The 15,019-nt window shown below is 48.5% G+C and overlaps 3 protein-coding genes and 2 long non-coding RNA genes across 5 annotated transcripts in view; 1 reads left to right on the forward strand and 4 right to left on the reverse strand.

Moving 5' to 3' along the window:
* The window catches only part of LOC310684242 (uncharacterized protein), a 47,892-nt gene extending 37,838 nt beyond the window's left edge, over window positions 1–10,054 (reverse strand). Inside the window, exons 1-4 of the mRNA XM_083455031.1 lie at window positions 9,999–10,054; window positions 6,553–7,057; window positions 6,279–6,360; window positions 5,936–6,018 (exon numbers count right to left, since the gene is read on the reverse strand). Coding sequence (XP_083311157.1) covers window positions 5,936–6,018; window positions 6,279–6,360; window positions 6,553–6,966 — 579 coding nt within the window. The 5' untranslated portion in view covers window positions 6,967–7,057; window positions 9,999–10,054. The remainder of the gene's footprint in view (window positions 1–5,935; window positions 6,019–6,278; window positions 6,361–6,552; window positions 7,058–9,998) is intronic.
* LOC310684908 lies at window positions 1,346–2,361 on the reverse strand. The gene is made up of 2 exons (XR_014514955.1): window positions 1,794–2,361; window positions 1,346–1,730 (listed from the first exon to the last, which is right to left on the reverse strand). It is a non-coding gene; the product is annotated as an uncharacterized lncRNA (long non-coding RNA).
* LOC310683503 (uncharacterized protein) lies at window positions 2,433–5,082 on the reverse strand (the record flags this gene model as incomplete). The annotated part of the gene is made up of 3 exons (XM_083453436.1): window positions 4,806–5,082; window positions 3,259–4,006; window positions 2,433–2,457 (listed from the first exon to the last, which is right to left on the reverse strand). Exons 1-3 carry the CDS (start codon window positions 4,837–4,839, stop codon window positions 2,433–2,435), a joined length of 807 nt encoding a protein of 268 aa, XP_083309562.1. The 5' UTR covers window positions 4,840–5,082.
* A 1,983-nt stretch (window positions 10,055–12,037) lies between the features above and the next one.
* The window catches only part of LOC310684877, a 35,324-nt gene continuing 32,342 nt past the window's right edge, over window positions 12,038–15,019 (forward strand). The window contains exon 1 of the long non-coding RNA XR_014514919.1: window positions 12,038–12,144. This is a non-coding gene — a long non-coding RNA (uncharacterized lncRNA). The remainder of the gene's footprint in view (window positions 12,145–15,019) is intronic.
* The window catches only part of LOC310683504 (uncharacterized protein), a gene marked incomplete at its 3' end in the record, with an annotated part of 38,073 nt that continues 36,222 nt past the window's right edge, over window positions 13,169–15,019 (reverse strand). The window contains exon 6 of the mRNA XM_083453437.1: window positions 13,169–13,193. Within this exon, the coding sequence (XP_083309563.1) occupies window positions 13,169–13,193 (25 nt within the window). The remainder of the gene's footprint in view (window positions 13,194–15,019) is intronic.

Consider the following 15,019-nt stretch of genomic DNA (forward strand, 5'->3'; position numbering starts at 1 on the left):
CTGCCTGTCACTTTGGACGGTGCCGATTGGTCAATCCTGATGTTTCATTGAGGGGTTTCGGGACTCCATTGAAGGGTTTACAAGCCTCTGGGCTGCAGATCACTAGGAGGGAAGTTTATATGTGGAGGGGGCCACTCTGGCTCGTCGTCCTGCGTGGGTGAATGGGATTTGGGTGTGTTTGGATGGCCTCTTAGTCCACGGCTCTGCCAACAGCTTGCGGGGTGAAAGGCCCGGAGGGGTCGCCTGAGGTCTCTCTCCCCCGACAAGGCTGCTTTGTTTGTTTGTTTGTTTGTTTAATTTTCAAATATCTTTATTGAAACTTAACATATATACATGAGAACCAAAATTCCCAATGATTCCCTCACATAAAATATAATATCTAAATTATAACAGTTGCATAATCCTACATTAAATTATCAAAGGCAAAGCTGCTTTGTTGTCCTGCAAGGGCCCAGGAGTGTCTCTGCAAGGCCGTCCTCCGGGCGGTCCTTCTCCTCTTTTATTTCAACCCCTCATCCCCAGGGGCCTGAGAGGGGATCCCACCCCCTACCCCCTAGCAAAGGAACGGGTTTCAGATATATTTTTGATACAGCCTGTGGGGCTGGTGGGGGAACGTAAGGGAACACTCTTGCAGGCCCCACGGCCTCCTCCTGCACTGGAACAGCTACGCAGCGTTCCCGGGAAGGAGTCCTGCTGTTCTGGGACTGCCAGCTGCTCTCTTGTGAGCCCCCGGTCTAGCAGAGTAAAAGAGGAGAGGAGGGATCTGGCCATATTTCTACTAATTACAGATTAAGGAACGGTAGACGTATGAGAGGAGCAGCTCTCATACAGACATCCTGTCTCGTCAAGACAGAGCAGAAAGAAAAAGTGCAATAGTAGTACCAGAGACGGAATTCACACAGACTGGATTCCTTCCTCACGGAACAGAGAGTAAACAAGAATCAGATGATCCTTGCAATGGGAGGAGTGAAATGCTAACAGAACGTGTGTCTTCTGCTTATAAATATGCTCTCACTGTCAAAGAGATCTTTCTGAATTTTAATCAGAATCTCCATTCCTGTTATATTTTAACCCACTGGTTCGGATCCCACCCTCCAGAGCAGGAGAAAACAAGGAGCCCCACCAATTTGCAGCTTGGAGACTCTGGAAGAGGAAGCACTGTGAACCTCTCTACTCGTGACGTGAACCACCCTGGCATCTTCAGATCAAGGGCACTGCACACATTTAATAGCTATAGAAATAATAAAGTACGTTACCTGCTTGTGTGGTAAGAATTTGCTTCTACGCCAGCGGTTTGTTACACATGTAAGGGAACATCTGAAATGAAAACACGGAACCAAGAGAAGGAGAGCAAACTCAGAGTCCTGCAGGGACCCAGTTTATTCAAACTATTGCAATAGGACAGCCTTGCCATCCAGTTCTTCAGCAGAAGGGCTGGTTTGAAAAGGCTGCCAGGAGGCACATTAGAAGAAAGCTTATATACACAGCACACAAAGACTCATAAAATGCCACAACACTCTTCCACTTGAATCAAGAAAGGTCACAGGTCATGGGACGCGTGGCTCAATGCGGATAGCGACTCCTCTGAAATTACCTTGGGGTGTCCCAGAGTGCCCAGGTCATTTGGGTCTCATATGTTGCAGCGTTCCCTTGGCAACCAGGCCCATGGTGGGGCTGTTGATGTTCCTCGTCCCTATCTTAGTTCTCGTTTCCCAAAACGTGTCAAAGACCTTTGAGGAGAGGTGTGAGTTCTCACACGGATGCTAGCTCAACACAGATCTCTTTCCCAAAACATCATCTGCCCTTCTAGGGTCTGAAAAGGCTGGAAGCGGTAGGAAACTTACACAGGACAACTTTACAGGAGGGTGGAATGAGGGTTACAAAGTGCAGGCATACAAAAGTCAAGCCTAATGCATCCTATCTAAAAGGCCGGATGCAATTAATACTAGGACACTTTGATCAAAATCTATAATATCTAATATTCAATCAACTATCACATTTTTTACACCAAGTCCTTCCTAGGAAAGTTCAGCATGGACAGCAACCTCATCAGTGTCGCCCAATCACTGTTGTCCCCCTCCCCAGGCATGACCTGAAGAAGGAATTCAACACCTTGGCCAAGGACTTGAAAGTCACAGCTCTGGGTACGTAGTAGGTATTAATATGGGGCACCAGATGTGGCAAAGAACCCAGCTGCAACCATTACCTCATATGAACTAAAGTCTCCTCCAATTAAATCTGTACACAGCCACTACTGTAGTTTGCCCCACTGTGAGTTCTTTGATGGCCAACAAGACGGGCCCTGTGGCTGAAGCTCTTTCCACATGCTTGCCACTGTTAGGGTTTCTCCCCTGTATGAATTCTCTGATTCTCTGATCACTATCCATTTTTCTGAAGCTCTTTCCACACTCTTGTAACTGATAGGGTTTTTCTCATGGATTAACTCTTTGATGGGCCCTAAGATGGCATTTTGGAGTAAAGCTCTTTCCATACTAAAAGCACTGATAAGGTTACTCCCTTGTATGAATTCTTTGATGGGTTGTGAGACTGGTGCTCCGGGTGAATCTCTTTCCACAGTCCAAGCACTGATATGGCTTCTCCCCTGTATGAATTTTTTGATGGACACTTAGCTGGTAGCTGTTACTGAAGCTCTTTCCACACTCCAATCAGTGATAGGGTTTCTCCCGTGTATGAATTCTTTGATGGGAAGTGAAATTGTCCTTTCGACTGAAGCTCTTTCCACATTCCAAACACTGATAAGGTTTCTCTCCTGTATGAATTATTCTATGGGAAGTGAGACTGCTGCTCCTAATGAAGCTCTTTCCACATTCCAAACATTTATAGGGTTTCTCCCCTGTATGAATTCTCTGATGGTCAGTAAGCTGCCTTCTGAGAATAAATCTCTTTCCACATTCCAAGCAGTGATATGGTTTCTCCCCTGTATGAATTATTTGATGGGAAGTGAAACTCTCTCTTCGACTGAAGCTCTTGTCACATTCTTGGCACTGATAGGGTTTCTCTGTTGTATGAATTATTTGATGGGACCTAAGTTGGCCTTTTTGAACGAAGCTTTTTCCACACTCCCAGCACTGATAAGGTTTCTCCCCTGTATGAATTCTTTGGTGGGAAGTGAAAGTTTCCTTTGTTCTGAAGCTCTTTCCACACTCCTGGCACTGGTAGGGTTTCTCCCCTGTATGAATTCTTTGGTGGGAAGTGAAACTGTCCTTTCGAATGAAGCTCTTTCCACATTCCAAGCACTGATAAGGTTTTTCCCTTGTATGAATTCTCTGATGGACCGTAAGCTTGGATCTCTGACGGAACCTCTTTCCACATTCCACGCACTGATAGGGTTTCTCCCCTGTATGGATCCTTTGATGGGAAGTGAGATGGGAGCTCTGAGTGAAGCTCTTTCCACATTCCAAACATTTATAGGGTTTCTCCCCTGTATGAATATTTAGATGGACACTTAGTTGGTAGCTGTGACTGAAGCTCTTTCCACATTCCAAGCACTGATAGGGTTTCTCTCCTGTATGAATTCTTTGATGGGAAGTGAGCTTGGACCTCTCACTGAAACTCTTTCCACATTCCAAGCACTGATGGGGTTTCTCCCCTGTATGAATTCTTTGATGAGTCATGAGATGGGAGCTCTGAGTGAAGCTCTTTCCACATTCCAAACATTTATAGGGTTTCTCCCCTGTATGAATAAGATGATGAACAGTAAGCTGGCCTCGGTGACTGAATCTCTTTCCACATTCCAAGCACTGATAGGGTTTCTCCCCTGTATGGATCCTTTGATGGGAAGTGAGATGGGCACTCCAAATGAAGCTCTTTCCACATTCCAAGCACTGATGGGGTTTCTTCTCAAGGAGATTTCTTTGATGGGAAGTGGAAGGGGAGCTCTGCCTGAAGCTCTCGCCACAGACTGAATCCTGATATGGCTCCTCCACTGTGTGGATTTCGTTGTGGTCTCCCTCGTTCTTCATCTCCAATTCATCACCACCTGCAACTAAGTGGCAAACAGATTAGAGCCTCAGCAATAATAATAATAATAATAATAATAATAATAATAATAATAATTTATTATTTATACCCCAGCCACTCTGGGTGGCTTCCAACAAAGATTAAAAATACATTAAAATGTGAGACATTAGAAAACTTCCCTGAACAGGGCTGCCTTCAGATGTCTTCTAAATGTCACATAGTTGTTTATCTCCTTGACATTTGATGGGAGGGCGTGGGCTTATCACAGTGCAGGAACCACCAGCAGGCCCTTGGCACTGGACTTCTGTATCCAGGCAGAACGATGGGGGTGGAGACGCTCCTTCAGGTATACTGGACCGAGGTCATTTAGGGCTTTCAAGGTCAGCACCAACTCTTTGAGTTGTGCTCGGAAACGTACTGGGAGCCAATGTAGGTCTTTCAGGACTGGTGTTATGTGGTCTCAGCGGCCGCCCCCAGTCACCAGTCTGGCTGCCGCATTCTGGATTATTTGCAGTTTCTGGGTCACCTTCAAAGGTTGCCCCAGAGAGAGTGCATAGCAGTAGTCCATGCAGGAGATAACCAGAGCATGCACCACTCTGGCAACCACCTGGCTGGGCTTCATGCTTTGAAAAGGCAGGGTTGGAGGAAGAATATTGACAGGGAAAGCAGTCAACAGTCTTCCATCCAAGGCTGGCTGTGGGAGTGTTAGCATCCCAGGTGCTGTGGGTGGCGCTGTTGAGCCCCATCGAAAAATCAGAGGTTCCTCCCATAGAGAGATGTCTTGAATTACAAAGCAGATAGGATGATCCAATAGGGAGCCTTACCGAGAGAGTCCAAGATCCGACAATTTTCCTCCATGACTTCCTTATGCAGAGCTCTCTGGTCAGGATCCAGCAACGCCCACTCCTCGTCTGTGAAATGGACAGCCACATCTTCAAAGCACACTGGACCCTAAAAGAAAAAGGAAAAGGTTGTCCTCTTAGACCAAATAAAGGTGAACTGTTACACTTTGTTGTCTTCTGCCTCTTAATTGATGTCCTGTTTTAATGGGAATCTTTTTCTGCCCATTTTATGGATGCATATTTAGTTGTGCTAATGAATTATTCATTGTGTACAGTGGTGCCTCTGGTTGCGAATGGGATTCGCTCTGGAGGCCGTTTGCAACCGGAAACTACTGCAACATGAAGTGCCTGATCTGCGCATGCGTGTGGGGCGGTCTACCACTTCTGCGTAACTTGAGAAACCCGGAAGTACCCCGGTCTGGTACTTCTGGTTTTCAGCGTTCGTAACCGGAAGGTAACATAACCTGATGGCAACGTAGCCAAAGGCACCACTGTATTTTAACGAGGGGTATTCAGAACCTGGTGTTTGTTGGTGTGTCTCCCCCTGAGTGTGGGTGTCCAATCTCACCCGTCTGAAGCTGAGAGCAGCACCCACTCCTCCGGACTTCAGAGAAGACAGACATTCGAAAACGCATGCAGAACAGGAGACAGAACCAAGGGAACGGAAGTGATAGGAACTGTCTTCCGTTCTCACGCTTCCAAGCATGGAATGTAAACATAGGACATGTGATCTAACACTCACACATCCAGCGACGGGAGAAGGAAACTATGAACAGTGTTCTTCAAATCATTCTTCAGATCATGTGCACAAACATTCCCGTTTTCCACATGGAAGGATCCCCTTCCTTCTGTCCCTCTGTGCTGTTCTGGCTGGGTGGGGAGGACCCTCCTGAAGCCCTATAGACATCTTCAATGTGCGCAGGGGAATGAGAGGGGGAAAGCCCCACTGTGGGACTGATGGGGTGAATCCTGGCCACTCTTTCGTATGGGGTGTGAACTGCTTAGAAGGCTATTTGAGCCTTCAACCTCCTTCCTTGGCAGTTCCTCCCACCATTCCTCTGTGTCCCCCAGTCCATGACATCCTCTCTCCCCACCTGGCCCCTTCCTCCTACCTGCTCTGGGTCCACAGGGGCAGCTTCCCCTCCGCCACCAAGAAAAGATGGACAAGCAGGTCTGGCTGGCATCGTTCCGTCTCCTGCGAGAGAAGAAGGTGAGTGGGAAGCCAAGAGCGCATTCTTCAAAACTACAGGTGCGCCTTCAGACAAGTAGGAGTTGCCACGTAAACGTGGACGTTTGTACCCATTTCACATACTAGTTGTGCAAAAATACATCTCCCTTTCTCTGGACTCTGGGTCCCCTGTGACGCCCCCCCCCCCCAATATTAAACGAGTTCACAGATTAGTTTCAGAATCCACAAAATGTGACCCAACAGAGAAAAAACTCCTTCCTCCTTACCCAGAGGCCTCACTCTGGCGTCCAACGGAGTCTTCTCTGCCTCAGAGGAATCCAGACCCATTTCTGCTAACAGATCCTTCCCCTGAAAGAGCAACGAGGATTCAAAAAAAGTAGATTAGAAATGGAATGGCTTAGAACACAAACAATTTAGGGCTGTCCGATATCATTCATTGGATGCTTTCCAAAAAAGGATGGGCCATTAGGAAATGATTTGGGAATACTCTCCCTCCTCTTTGGAGCCCCTTGGGAGTATCCAGAGGAAAGTCTCTCTCACCTGCTGCTCTGCCTGCTTCCTCTCCTCTGCCTGACTCAGGAGGAAACCTTCGGCCAGGGCCACCGCCTGGGAACTGGTCTCCGCTCCACATTCCCTCACCCAGCTCTCCATCTCCAGAGGAAGGACAGCCAGGAACTGCTCCAAGATCACCAGGTCCAACACCTGAGCTTTCATGTGCCTTTCTGGCTTCAGCCACTGGTGGCAAAAGTGGTAGAGTTGGCTGCAAACCTCTCGGGGTCCTTTGGCCTCCTGGTAGCAGAACTGACTGAGCTGCTGGCTCTGCACCTCTGAGCAAGGGGTGTCCTCCTCACCCAGTTCCTTCTTCACAGAGTTTTCCCAGAATCCCCCACTGCTCCCATGGTGGGTTCCAAGGCCTCTTCCTGCTTCAGGGCCAGCTGAGTCTTGCTCATCCATCTCTGTTTTCTGGACACCTCCCAGAGATCGGAAGGAGTCCCTAGGTCTTCTGCCAAGTTCTGCCTGTCTTAATGAGAGGTTTTGGCAAATCCTAAAAAGCAAATACATTTATCTGGTATAAAACTGATACACAGTAAGGGGGAGAAAAGGGTTCCCTGGGCAAGCATGGAGAAGTATTGGCAGGAATCACAGCCCAGACCCAGAGTTTCTTTTTTAAAGGAGAAAGAATGAAGTCAGAATTGACAAGTGAGTCATTTGTACCAAGTGTAATTTGGACTCAAGGCAAGAGTGGGGGTCCCTCCCCCCCCCCCAAACGCCAGGGCACATTTCTTTCCAGCGCCTGTCTCCTTTTCCAGAACGTGGAATATCCCCTGTTCTCAAGACAGACTCCTGGGGTGGGGTCCCTTTTTCCTTTGTTCTGAGGGCCAGATCCTGACCTGACCAAAGGACAGCTCTCGAAAGCAAGGAAAGTAGGACTGCCCTTCATTCTGTGATTGTAAGTGGCTTTAAGTTATTTTCAGTATTGTGTTTTAATCTTGTAATCTGCCTTGGGAACGGAGGGTGAAAGATGGGATGGGGATGATGATGGTGGTGAAGGTGTTACATAGCTTAACCCCCCCCCCAGCCCCACTTGCTTGGAGGTTCTTTGGCATCCAGCATGGTCCCTCAGGTGGCCTCGGGGACTGGCAGTGCCCGCTTGAAGCTCCAGCCACCGTCCCTTTGGCACAGAGAGGATGTGGCCATGGGGCTTCCTGCTCCGGATCCCATGGGATTGTTGCAAGGTCCTCTGTGTGGAACTGCCCTGGAAGACGGCTCCGAAACTGGCCCCTAATGGCTGGATTCCCCTTTTTATTTGTGGGATATTCATCCCACCTTTTTCTCCAATCCATGGGTCTGCCCCTCCTCATTGAATATCCATTTACCGTATGTCATTTAAATTCTACTGGATATTGATCCAGAGCAGAACTCTCACATATAGTTAGCAGAGTAAAAACTCAAACACGTTGCAGACTTAAAAAAAAATTAATAATAATAGATCAGCGGCAATTATATATTTCATCCAGCAGAGCTTTACTGCTAGCCAAGGCAAACGAGCATAACGGTCACAAATCCAACACATCCAGGATTGGCACTGCCCAGTTGCAGCAGAAGTGTAGAGTGTTTGAGGACCGGGACATTCGCAGGGAAGCCAAAATGCTTGCTGACAAAGCTATTGCACTACCAACCTTGCTGTCTGCTTGTGAAACATGGACCACTTATAAAGGCCATCTCCAACTCCTCAAAAGATTCCATCAACGGTGTCCCCAAAATATTTTACACATCACTTAGGAAGACAGGAGAACTAATGCCAGTGTACTGGAAGAAGCAAAGATCACGAGTGTTGAAGCAATGATTCTTCAACATCAACTTCGCTGGACTGGTCATGTTGTGCGGATGCCTGATGATCGTCTTCCAAAGCAACTACTCTATTCCAAACTTAAAAATGGAAAGCGTAATGCTGGTGGTCAACAAAAGAGGTTTAATGACGCTCTCACGGCAAATCTTTAAAAATGTAGTGTAAACACCGACAATTGGGAAACACTGGCCTGCGAGCGCCCCAGTTGGAGAACAGCCTTGACCAAAGGCTCGAACTCGAACTCAGGACGCAAGGGGAAACATGCTAAGAGGAAGGCACACTTGGCAAATCCACACCGGGATCGGCTCCAGCCCGGAAACCAAAGTCCCCACTGTGGAAGGACGTGGGGATCCAGAACTGGCCTCCACAGTCACTCACAGACTCACTGTTCAAACCGTAGAATCATAGAATCATAGAGTTGGAAGAGACCACAAGGGTCATCGAGTCCAACCCCCTGCCAAGCAGGAAACACCATCAGAGCACTTCTGACATATGGTTGTCAAGCCTCTGCTTAAAGACCTCCAAAGAAGGAGACTCCACCACACTCCTTGGCAGCAAATTCCACTGTTGAACAGCTCTTACTGTCAGGAAGTTCTTCCTAATGTTTAGGTGGAATCTTCTTTCTTGTAGTTTGGATCCATTGCTCCGTGTCCGCTTCTCTGGAGCAGCAGAAAACAACCTTTCTCCCTCCTCTATGTGACATCCTTTTATATATTTGAACATGGCTATCATATCACCCCTTAACCTCCTCTTCTCCAGGCTAAACATGCCCAGCTCCCTTAGCCGATCCTCATAAGGCATTGTTTCCAGGCCTTTGACCATTTTGGTTGCCCTCCTCTGTACACGCTCTAGTTTGTCAGTGTCCTTCTTGAACTGTGGTGCCCAGAACTGGACACAGTACTCCAGGTGAGGTCTGACCAGAGCAGAATACAGTGGCACTATAACTTCCCTTGATCTAGATGCTATACTCCTATTGATGCAGCCCAGAATTGCATTGGCTTTTTTAGCTGCCGCATCACACTGTTGGCTCATGTTAAGTTTGTGGTCAACCAAGACTCCTAGATCCTTTTCACATGTACTGCTCTCAAGCCAGGTGTCACCCATCTTGTATTTGTGCCTCTCATTTTTTTTGCCCAAGTGCAATACTTTACATATACTTCCGTGTTCGTGGAAGACCATCTTCCTCGGCTACCAGGGATCGCCCAAGAAGAAGAAGAATATAAACTCCCCCCCCGCCCCTCCCTGGGACTTGCCCCCTTCTCCCCCCCTGCACCCTATGGGGAAGAGAGAGGAGACTTACAAGATCCCAAAGGTGCCACCAGCGCAGCTCCTGCGAAGGAGACGAAAACCTCCCCCGGGAAGAGAGGAAATGGGGGGGGGCGGGGGCGGGAGGGGATTTCCTCGGGAGGACCTCGTCCTCCCCCCCTTATTTCCTGTCCTCTCTAGGAATGCAGCTCAGTTCCGTTTAACCCTTGCAAGGCGGGGCACATCAAACGCACATCCTCTCTATTCCGGAGCCCGGGAGGAGCCTCGTCCTTTGCAGACGCGTCGAGGCGCCTTATTTGCGGAGACCGAAATGAATCCAAAGGGGGCGGGAGACCCAGGACGCCCAAGGGGGAAGAGAAAGGAGACTCACCGGATCCCCGAAGGCGCCCCCGAGGCAGCACTTGCGGAGCAGAGAGACAACAGCCCCCCCCCCCTTGCAGGAAGGGATGGGGAGGAAGGGTCTCTGGCTCTGGGGGACGTGGCCCCCTTTATTCCCAGTCCTCTCTCGGAATCCAGCCCAGGTCCTTTGAACCCTGGGCGAGCCGGGCTCCGCCCCCCTCCCTCTGCAAAGCAGGAGCCCCGGGCATCGCAGCCCCTAGGGGGGGTCGTATTTGCATCCCTCCCACCGTCACCAAAACGTCGCGCCATGGTCACAAAAGAGGAGTGGTTGTCATGCAGAAAGGAGAAAGTGCCCCCCCCGCCCGTCATCCCAGCTCCCACCGCCTTGGAAGGAGCTGCTTCCCCAAAGAGCAAGACCGGGATTCACACCTCCCCCCAGTCGCGAGGCCTTCCTGCGCTTCTCCTCTGGAAGGATCCGGATTCCTGCCTGGGGTATGGGCTGCCTCCTGGGGCGAAGCTGGATTCCCCCCTAGGGGCAAAGGACCTTCTGCTTGAGGGAGGGAGGGAGGGGAGCCCTGGATTCCCCTCTGTTTTTGTCTTGCAAGAAACAAGGAAAAAGGAGGAAACATTGTATCCGCTGTTGCTACATTTTGTAGCGCGCTTCTTCCCCGCTTTCTGCTCTCGGTTTCTTGCGCTCAAGGAGTCGCGCAAAAGAGCCGAGCTCTCCTGGCGGATCGCGCGCTCCAGACACAGGGCTGCTGCTTCCTGACTTCGGATTGGCTGCCTGTCACTTTGGACGGCGCCGATTGGTCAATCCTGATGTTTCATTGAGGGGTTTCGGGACTCCATTGAAGGGTTTGCAAGCCTCTGGGCTGCAGATCACTAGGAGGGGAGTTTATATGTGGAGGGGGCCACTCAGGCTCGTCCTCCTGCGTGGATGTTTGGGATTTGGGGGTGTTTGGATGGCTTCTTCGTCCCCAGCTCTACCAACAGCTTGCGGGGTGAAAGGCCCGGAGGGGTCACCTGAGGGCCCCCCCCCAACAAGGCTGCTTTGTTGTCCTGCAAGGGGCCAGGAGTGTCTCTGCCAGGCCGTCCTCCGGGCGGTCCTTCTCCTCTTTTATTTCAACCTCTCATCCCCAGGGGCCTGAGAGCAGATCCCACCCCCTACCCCTAGCAAAGGAACGGGTTTCAGATATATTTTTGATGCAAAAGTATCCAGCTTGCCTGTGGGGCTGGTGGGGGAACGTAAAGGAACACTCTTGCAGGCCCCACGGCCTCCTCCAGCACTGGAAGAGCTACGCAGCGTTCCCGGAAAGGAGTCCTGGTGTTCTGGGACTGCCAGATGCTCTCTTGTGAGCACCCGGTCTAGCAGAGTAAAAGAGGAGAGGAGGGATCTGGCCACACCGACTTTATTTGTACTAATTACAGATTAAGGAACGGAAGACGTATGAGAGGAGCATCTCTCATACAGACATCCTGTCTCGTCGCAAGACAGAGCAGAAAGAAAAAGTGCAATAGTAGTACCAGAGACGGAATTCACACAGACTGGATTCCTCCCTCATGGAACAGAGAGTAAACAAGAATCAGATGATCCTTGCAATGGGAGGAGTGAAATGCTAACAGAACGTGTCTTCTGCTTATAAATATGCTCTTACTGGCAGAAAGTTCTTTCTGAAGTTTAATAGGAATCTTCATTCCTGTTATCTTGAAGCCGTTGGTTCGGATCCCACCCTCCAGAGCAGGAGAAAACAAGGAGCCCCACCAATTTGCAGCTTGGAGATTCTGGAGAGGAAGCTCTGTGAACCTCTCTACTCGTGACGTGAACCACCCTGGCATCTTCAGATCAAGGGCACTGCACAAATTTAATAGCTATAGAAATAATAAAGTACGTTACCCGCTTGTGTGGTTAGAATTTGCTTCTACGCCAGCGGTTTGTTACACATGTAAGGGAACATCTGAAATAAGAACACGGAACCAAGAGAAGGAGAGCAAACTCAGAGTCCTGCAGGGACCCAGTTTATTCAAACTATTGCAATAGGACAGCCTTGCCATCCTGTTCTTCAGCAGAAGGGCTGGTTTGAAAAGGCTGCCAGGAGGCACATTAGAAGAAAGCTTATATACACAGCACACAAAGACTCATAAAATGCCACAACACTCTTCCACTTGAATCAAGAAAGGTCACAGGTCATGGGAAGCGTGGCTCAATGCGGATAGCGACTCCTCTGAAATTACCTTGGGGTGTCCCAGAGTGCCCAGGTCATTTGGGTCTCATATGTTGCAGCGTTCCCTTGGCAACCAGGCCCACGGTGGGGCTGTTGATGTTCCTCGTCCCTATCTTAGTTCTCTTTTCCCAAAACGTGTCAAAGACCTTTGAGGAGAGGTGTGAGTTCTCACACGGATGCTAGCTCAACACAGATCTCTTTCCCAAAACATCACCTGCCCTTCTAGGGTCTGAAAAGGCTGGAAGCGGTAGGAAACTTACACAGGACAACTTTACAGGAGGGTGGAATGAGGGTTACAAAATGCAGGCATACAAAAGTCAAGCCTAATGCATCCTATCTAAAAGGCTGGATGCAATTAATACTAGGACACTTTGAACAAAATCAAAATCTATAATATCGTCAGCTTCCGGGTTGAGCGCGCCTGGCAATGGCAGATTTCCTTCGTCTCGGAGGGGTCCGCTCACCGAAAGGAAGGGTCTGACCGCCTACGGCGAGGCGGAGACCCACAAAAAACCACGGTCGGAGGAAGACCGTGGGCTTGGGATCCGGCTGGTGCCATCAGCGCCTCCCCTACTCGCGGGGAGACCCGGTTTCGGGGCTCCGGAGTGACGTGGGGTGAGTGGCGCGGCACTTTGGATCGATCGCTGCTTTCGGGGGAGCAAAGCCGCACAGCTGCTGTCAGGAAGCGCCAACTTTTCCTGTGGACATTTGGTTCAAAGAAACTTTCGTAAGTAACGGAAATTGGATTACAAATTACTGGAATTCGGTAGTAGATGGAAGGTTAAAACAGGAAGCCCACCTTCCACTTTGTAGAAAGATCAAGGCAAAAGCGAGAAAACTGGAGCCTTTAAAAAGTACTTTGTAAAGAAATAAATCTGTCACCTAAGCCTTTTAAACCCCCCCTCGGAAGCAGGGGAAGAGGGGGAGATTGTTTTAACAGTTTATAGCCCTGCAGAGCAGTGTAATTTGAGTTTATTTTCTACCGTCTCGAGCCCCGGACCGGGCTGCCAAAAGGAGAAAAAGAATTCTTACAACTAGAAAACAACTATCAAGAAGGAACGGATGAAGGGAGAATTGAACTTTTTTGTCCCTTTTTTTGGAAAGGAAAAAGGGAGCTGAACTATATGTTATTGAAGGGTGGATGAAAAACAACTAAAGGAAACTGTAACAGACTGTTGTGGACTGCTACAGAAACACATATTGGATTGCTATATTGTTAATACTTTTGGATGGAAATCCCCACACCGGCTGCAATCCTGCAGACTGAATACAAGTAACTGACCTTGGCAACAAGATAACATTGAAAGAACAGGCTTTGGAACATGGCAGAAAAAATAACAGCTCTGTTTGAACAATTTCAAAAAAACCTGTCTATTCTGGAATTTGGTATCTCCGATTTGAAGGAAAACGTACACAGCTTGGCTCAACAAGCAAAAAAATTAGTAAACCCGGCTCAAGAAACGGAATTAACTCAACAAGGATGGATATCTGAGAAGAATATGGATCAGACAGAACAGGCTCTGTCTCTGCAAGAGAAATCGTCTGTGGAAATTACAGTAATAGAGTCTCAAATTGATGGACAAAAAATGGACTATGAGAGTAAAGAGCTTAAAGGACAGATTTGGAAAAGTAGTGCCACATATGGACTGAGTGATTCAGGTTGGTTAAAGTACATTTTGGAGAATGGCACTTTGAGAAAGTTTGAAGAAGTGAAATTTAGTAACTTCAAAGAGAGTGTGGAGCAAGCTTTGGACAATTTTCTGGTCTACAAGAGGAATTATAGAGTTTGGACAAGCTTGCCCAAGAAGGTTAAAGGAGACGTTGAGGGGAAAGTGTTTTGGGACTTAATTTTAGGCTTGAAAAAGACTCTACAGACAGGCCAGGAAGATGATTTAAAGGCCTCGGATATAAGACAACCTGGCTGATTGATTGACTTTATGGATTGGAAAGACTCTAAAAATTGTAAAAAGGACTGGCAGTATCCGAAACCGGGGGGAAGAGATGGTGGGATAAATTTGAATTTTTAAAGTAAATTTAATGTAATATGGTTTGAATAAGCATTTTTGGGGGACGATAGAAGGAATCTATTTGGTTCTAGGGATTAAGATAAGGAAGAGGAAATATTAGGATATGTTGTTGTTGTTGTTTAGTCGTTCAGTCGTGTCCGACTCTTCGTGACCCCATGGACCAGAGCACGCCAGGCACTCCTGTCTTCCACTGCCACCCGCAGTTTGGTCAGATTCATGTTTGTAGCTTCGAGAACACTGTCTAACCATCTCGTCCTCTGTCGTCCCCTTCTCCTTGTGCCCTCCATCTTTCCCAACATCAGGGTCTTTTCCAGTGAGTCTTCTCTTCTCATGAGGTGGCCAAAGTATTGGAGCCTCAGCTTCACGATCTGTCCTTCCAGTGAGCACTCAGGGCTGATTTCCTTAAGAATGGATGCGTTTGATCTTCTTGCAGTCCATGGGACTCTCAAGAGTCTCCTCCAGCACCATAATTCAAAAGCGTCAATTCTTCGGCGATCAGCTTTCTTTATGGTCCAGCTCTCACTTTATGGTCCAGCTCTCACTTCTCACTTTTAATAAAGCTCTCACTTTATTATTATAGGTGTCAGGGCTGGCTCCTGGTCCCAGCTCACAGAGGACCAACGCTGGCTGGTATTTATGTACAAAAGTATTTATTGAAGTACAGTTTCCATTTCCACGCCGCAGCGCTCCAGCTCTACGTCTAGACTTTAGACCGGCGAAGCTCCATCTGAGTCCCCGCCCCCTGTGCACCAGTTTAAGACTCTGGCTTTACTCCACCTCTTCTTTCTCCTCTGGGTCCTGCT

Source organism: Podarcis tiliguerta (genome assembly GCF_965153285.1).
Source record: "Podarcis tiliguerta genome assembly, chromosome: 8".
NCBI lineage: Eukaryota > Metazoa > Chordata > Lepidosauria > Squamata > Lacertidae > Podarcis > Podarcis tiliguerta.